This window comes from Erythranthe guttata, chromosome 5 (genome assembly GCF_056151865.1).
Source record: "Erythranthe guttata isolate IM_541 chromosome 5, IM_541, whole genome shotgun sequence".
Classification (NCBI taxonomy): Eukaryota; Viridiplantae; Streptophyta; class Magnoliopsida; order Lamiales; family Phrymaceae; genus Erythranthe; species Erythranthe guttata.
The window spans coordinates 4,474,392-4,481,131 of record NC_142537.1 but is presented as its reverse complement, the minus strand read 5'-3'; the positions used below and the strand labels follow the sequence as shown (position 1 = coordinate 4,481,131).

Genomic DNA, 6,740 nt, shown 5'->3' with positions numbered 1-6,740 from the left:
AAGACGAGAAAAAAAAAAAAAAAAAAAAAAAAAAAAAAGAGAACGGCAATGGGTTAGGGGTAACAAGGGTGGTTTGGGAATTATTAAATAATATTTGGGTAGGATATTAGATAAGGGGGTTTTCTCTAATTATTTTTGAGATGGAGTGTTTTCTTAACTCATTTTGAGGTTCTTGTTAATTATCCATTTTTTTAATAATATTTCCATGTGGCAATTAATGAGTGGCGTCTGATTTTACTATTTAAATAGACAATTCAGTCCAAATTTACTTTCTAAATAAAAAAGTCGTATAGATCGAGTTACTTTAAAATAAATGTTAAAATCTCTCCCAACACCTTAAATTTTTGAATTTTTAAAATCATCTTTAAGATATTTTAAAAGAAAATTATAAAATCTTAAACATCTCATGAGTTCTCGCCAACAGCCGATAAACTTGGCCAAACGTCATCTCGATTTCGATTGGTTCCCTCAGATCTGAAATCCATGTTGAGTAATATATATTTTTTTTACGTAAAGTTGGACAGCAAAAAATGTGGGAAAATAGTAACCAATAGAAAAATAGAAACTAAAAAAAAAAAAACATAATTGGTCCAAGTTTTTTTTTTTTTTTTTTATATAAAATAAACATGTGTAGATTAAAAAAAAAAATTCAAAAAAAGGGCAAAATGAAGGGTGTGCACATCATCGTCAAATTCAAAAGAGTGAATTATGAAAACGACCCCCATTTTGTCCTTTTTATCACAATTAACCCCCCAACGTCATCATTCATTCACTCTGGTAGCCTTTTAAAGCAGCAGCCCCCCCCCCCTCCCCTTAGTGCCACCACTTTCTCCTATTAACTAATCACATCTCTCTCTCTCTCTCTCTCTCGGCTGCTACTCCTAGTGTGTGTGTTTGTGTGTGAGAGAAAGACAGAGGAGAAGTACTCTGTCTCTCTATATATATATATACACACACACACACAAACACACTAAACCTTGTAGCAATTGTGTAAAACTAGTAGTACCAAATAGCAATTATGGGAAGATCGCCTTGTTGCTCGAAAGTAGGGTTGATGAGAGGGCCATGGTCAACTAAAGAAGACAATCTGTTGACCAATTACATTCAACAACACGGTGAAGGCCAATGGAGATCTCTCCCCAAGAATGCTGGTAAATTTTTTTTTATTTTCTGAAGTTTATGGTTATTGCATATTAAGTCCCTGAAGTAATGGTTATTTGCAAACAGGGCTGTTGAGATGTGGGAAGAGTTGCAGACTGAGGTGGATGAACTATCTAAGGCCGGGAATAAAGAGAGGGAATATAAGTGAAGATGAAGAGGATTTGATCGTACGGCTACACGGCCTTCTCGGAAATCGATGGTCCTTAATCGCCGGCAGATTGCCAGGTCGAACTGACAATGAGATCAAGAATCACTGGAATACACACCTCCTTAAGAAACTCAAAAACTCCGGCCTCCACGTCAGCACTCTTAGAGATTCCATCAAATCTGCCGCCAAACCCAAGAAATCCGCCGCCGGAGCCGTCGCCGGAAAGAAGAAAAAGAAGCAGAAGAAGGTAGTAGATGTTGAGGAAAAAATCGGTAATAGCGAGAAAGCGTTGACTGTTGACCAAGAGAAGGTGTCAAATAAAAGTGAAGATATTAATATTAATATTAATATTAATAATAATAATCCGGCGAAGATTAAGGTGTATTTGCCGAAGCCGATGAGGGTTTCGCCGGGGTTTTCGAGGACGAGCAGCTACGACAGCTTGGTCAGTGGGGCGTCGAACAGCGACGGCGGCGGAGAGGCGGCGGCGCCGGAGAAGGAGGAGGCGGCGGCGGGGGATGGGGTTTCGTACATGCCGGTGGCGTGGCCGCCGCTGTTCGAGATGGAGTACGCGAATTACTACGGCGGCGACGGAGGAGAGGAGGATGATTTTATTATGGGCGGCGGCGGCGGCGGTGGTGGGTTCTTTCTGCCGTTGCTCCACCACTCCGGCGATTCAATATCTAGTGATGTAAACATGCTAGAGAAAGTCTACGACGAGTATGTGCAGCTTCTCTAGACCAAGAATAAATAAATCAATAAATAAATAAATAAATCAAAACAAAAAATGTTTGAGTTTAATTTTTTTTACTGTTTTACCCTTATTTTCTTGCTTTTTTGTTTATGTATCACCTTTTTATTTAACTATTGTGGGAAAAAATGAGGAAGTCAGATGTTACACCGTAGATTTGATTAAATAATTATCTACTAAGTACACATATTGAATGTCTACGATTATGTGTAGATTTAAGATTCAAATTTACCCACTATAAATAACTAGATGTAACATTTAATTTCCCGTAAAAATCTCAAATACGAGATGGTAAGTCACTTTACCATTTTGCGCACTTCAATTTTGAACAAATTTAGTTTGTCCGTCAAAAAACATTGAATTTATCGCCACCTAATTGGAAGAAAATTATTACATACATTGAATAGCTATAAGGAAATAATAAATAAATTAAGTTAGTACTTAGTAGAGATCAAGTTGCATTTGATTTATTACAAGTGGATGGTCTATGATTCACCTAATTTCATGGAAAAGTCGTTCAACGTTTGAAAATTCCAAGTTTGTCTACTTGTTCTTGCAATATGGTACAAGTAAATTGATGAAATTAGATGCTGCCTTAGTTTATTTACATCGATTGATAGTTAATTGTAGATCTTTATATAATCACACACATCTATGTACATGTATGTTTTAGTTGGATGTTATTTAATTTCATCTACCACTAACAGTCACCTAACATAAATAATCAGATGTAGCATCTAATTTTTCAATAAATTAAGTATATTTTGCTAAAAATGAACTCCACCAGTTTGGTTTGTTGATTTATTATTATATTTTAATGTTTCTGAATTGTTTACTATTTTAAATTTTCACTTTTAGCATGATTGATCTATTATTCTAATATTTTTGTTTATATATTTCATGAATAGCACAACTAATCATCTATAAATTAATATAGTTGGGGCCAGCAGAGTTCTATTAATTTAGTAAAATATTAAATTATCGAACTAATAATTTAGTACATTTTTATAAAATTGAAATCGAAAGAAATTATTATTTAAGCAAAATTATTAATTTATCGAAATTCTACTGTACAATATTTCTGTCATTTCACCAATTGAGATAAAGTATAGTTTTCGATTAAAGTGCAAGTTTTGATTGACTAATAGTTATATTTATGAAACATCTAATAATGTGAGCATTTATAGTAATATTCTTTTTTTAAATGGGATGGGACATATAATTAAATTGGATAAGTAGCTAGCTGAATTAATGCTTGTAGAATTCATCTAATTATAAAATTTAAAGATAAAAAGAATTGCATAAAATATTATAATTGATGTGTCCACTCGGATTTTTACTCAAAATATACATTTACAATAAATGATGATTCTCCAATTTACCAATACCGACTCTTGTCACATGACGCGTCCTTTTGCGCGTGACTTACACCATTAGAAGGAATTACTTGGGCGGCTCTAGGAAATTTTTCTTCTGGGCAAAGTTTACATAGGGATGGCAATAAGTATGGGTTTGATGCGATCTCTCGAGTATCATAAATATTTCCTACGAAACGTAAGATCTATTCTTTAATATTTCTCTCAGCATAATAAAACCCTAGCACAAGACGACTATTTAAAGAGAATAAAACCCTAGAATCCTAATCTAACTAGGAAAGATAATTACCTAAACTAATTAAATACCTAATAATCTCCTAACCACTACTAACTCACGGCCATCTATAACCCTAAACAACTATTCTAGTTAATTAATAATTAAATAATGACTAACTAATAATTAACGATATATTAAATAATAATATATCGTATCAAACCACCCCTCTTGAAATGAACCTTGTCCTCAAGGTTCCAATAATTGCAGCTCTCTCTTTTGCGCTTCCACCTGTGTTTGACTACATCGAATTGTGTCCCGAGTGAATCCGAAAAACATGACGAACGATCAAGATTTTTACCACATTGTTTAGGTTGATCGAACGAACTCCTCAAGGCTTTTGGAAAAATTCTCAATATTTTTCCCGATAAATAAGCCTCTTCAATTACCTTTTCAGATTCCGGTTCATTCACAATCACCAATTCTTGTTCGTCTTTTTTCCTTTCAACAACATGGAAATCTCCCAATATCCATTGTAGTTCTTCATTCTCATCTGTGGTTAATTCCTCATCTTCGTCCCAAATTATCTCCGTTAACTTCGATTCTTCTTCTTTCGTCTCCTCGTCCCACTTTATATCAGTTGAATCTGATTCTTCTTCTTCCGGCGAACTCACAAAAAATTGGGGTTCTTTGAAAAAATCACCGTCGTCCTCTTCCTCTTCCTTTTGCAGTAGGCTTGGCATTGGCGGCGGCGGTGGATCTTCGAAAAAGTCATCATCATCCTCGTCCTCTTCCTCCGGCGATAGGCTCGGCGGCGGCGGTAGTGGTGTTGTTGGTCGGCGGTGGCGGTCTCTTCGGCTCTTATGTTGGCGCCGTCCTTGACTTTGTTCGAGCAGTTTTTGGAGACCAATCCGTATCTCCTCCACGGATTTTTCCAATCGCTCTAAACGTTTTCTCTCGGACGACATAATTTCGCAAAGTGTTGATGTAATCTCAACTTTGCTCCAGCGTAGCTTTGATATAATCTCTGCCTTGCTAACGAAGCGTTGGTGTTAATCGCAACCTCGCTCTGATACCAATTGATGCGATCTCTCGAGTATCATAAATATTTCCTACGAAACGTAAGATCTATTCTTTAATATTTCTCTCAGCATAATAAAACCCTAGCACAAGACGACTATTTAAAGAGAATAAAACCCTAGAATCCTAATCTAACTAGGAAAGATAATTACCTAAACTAATTAAATACCTAATAATCTCCTAACCACTACTAACTCACGGCCATCTATAACCCTAAACAACTATTCTAGTTAATTAATAATTAAATAATGACTAACTAATAATTAACGATATATTAAATAATAATATATCGTATCAGGGTTTGCCGGATGTTAGATTCGGAACCGACCCGTTTGAGGCGGATCTGAGTAAGTTAAATGGTTTTAGATCAGATAAAGGGTTTAAGTTTCCAGAACCGGATGGTTCTGGTTTGGGTTATAGGTCTTATTGGAACCGACCTAGAATATTTTATAATTAATCTATATATAAAAATTAATTTATGAGTTTATTTATCAAACTTTCAATTTTCATCGTGCCTATCATCAGTTACCCATTTTTTATCATTTCATTTTTTTGAATCTCATTTTTCGTAAGTAAAATCAATCAGTTGTCGACCACCGCTAGTCGTCTTGTCTTTTGAATTTTACTTATTGTAGAAGTTAAATAAAATTAATTATATAATTTTATTATTCACTTTATATCACCTGTAGAAGTATTTTGATTTTTAAATTATTTTGTTAAAATATAGAAGCAAAATATTATGGAAGTGAAAAAATAATATTTTTTTTTAATATTAACGGGTCTAACGGTCCTGGCGGGTTAGAACCGTTTAATTCGGGTACGGGTTGAGGCGGGTTTGGGTGTAAGCTGAACTAGGTTGGGGCGGGTCTGGATTTTATATATTTTTCACGGGTCGGGTCTCGAGTTTAGGCAAACCCAGCCTAAAACCGACCCGTTGCCATCCCTAGGTTTACAGGAGTTTGGGAACAGTCTTCCGAACTTATTTTTTAGGATTGATTTAGAAAACAACTATGAATTACTTATTATTAAAAAAAAATTCTTGAAGGCGGGTCAAACTTCGCTCACAAATATCGGTCAATAATTATTTTTTTTTTACTTTTTTAATTCAAAATAAAAGTTAGGATTTCAATAAAAAAAATGAGTTTATGCTATGTTAACTATTATTGTTAAAAAATCTAATGATGTATGCCAGTAATCTTCCAGAATAAATTTAAATTCAAAAATTTTACCTTTTTATTTATACTTAATTTTTAAAAAATATATGTAGGGATGCGTCTAGAAAATAGCTTAAAGCAACTTTTTTGTAGAGAAGCAAAAACAAAAGTTGATTTTACAAACACCTGACAACAAATTATAAACTATAAAAAGCTCAGGAGCTGTTTCTAATAGCTTTTGCAAATAACGCATAAAATTATCGCTTTTGAGTTTTTATTTCATAAAATTCTCCATATAATTTGACGGACTAAATATAAACAATAATATTAATATATAGTTTATTGCAATTTATCCAAAGACCCAACTCTCAAAATTCTAGAAACACTAGTATCGTGCGAATTTGTGAGGTTGTGGTAATGGTGGCCTTGTTGTCACGTGATTTGTTTATTTATTTAATTTATTTTTGATGCAGATTTTTTGATTTTTATTTTATTGTAATAATGGAATATTAACTCCAAAAGAATTTAATATAACCTTTTAAAGCCCCATCAATCTTTTTCGACGACTAAGTATATATTTCTATCTTCACGTTACAAAAAAATAATATCATAAGATGCTTTACAGATCATTCCCACTTGCAATTAAACTATTCGTGCCAACTTATGTTGTCACAAACACTTTAGAACATACTTATGCATCTTTATTAGGGGCAATAATAATTTGAAAATAATTGATTTAAATGACTTTATTTTGTTTTGCAATGCACCAAAGTTTGAGACAAAAAACAAAAGTTTAAGGCTCTGTTTGGTAAGCTTTTGGGCTTCCATTTCCATTTTATTTTGGGGAAAGATGTTT

The 6,740-nt window shown here is 33.8% G+C and overlaps 1 protein-coding gene across 1 annotated transcript; it reads left to right on the top strand.

Moving 5' to 3' along the window:
- Positions 1-767: 767 nt before the first annotated feature.
- LOC105962346 (uncharacterized) lies at positions 768-2,065 on the top strand. Its single transcript, XM_088818681.1, has 2 exons — positions 768-1,151; positions 1,228-2,065. The coding sequence occupies exons 1-2, from the start codon at positions 1,019-1,021 to the stop codon at positions 2,046-2,048; spliced, it is 954 nt and encodes a 317-aa protein (XP_088674807.1). The 5' UTR covers positions 768-1,018; the 3' UTR covers positions 2,049-2,065.
- The last annotated feature ends 4,675 nt before the right edge of the window (positions 2,066-6,740 follow it).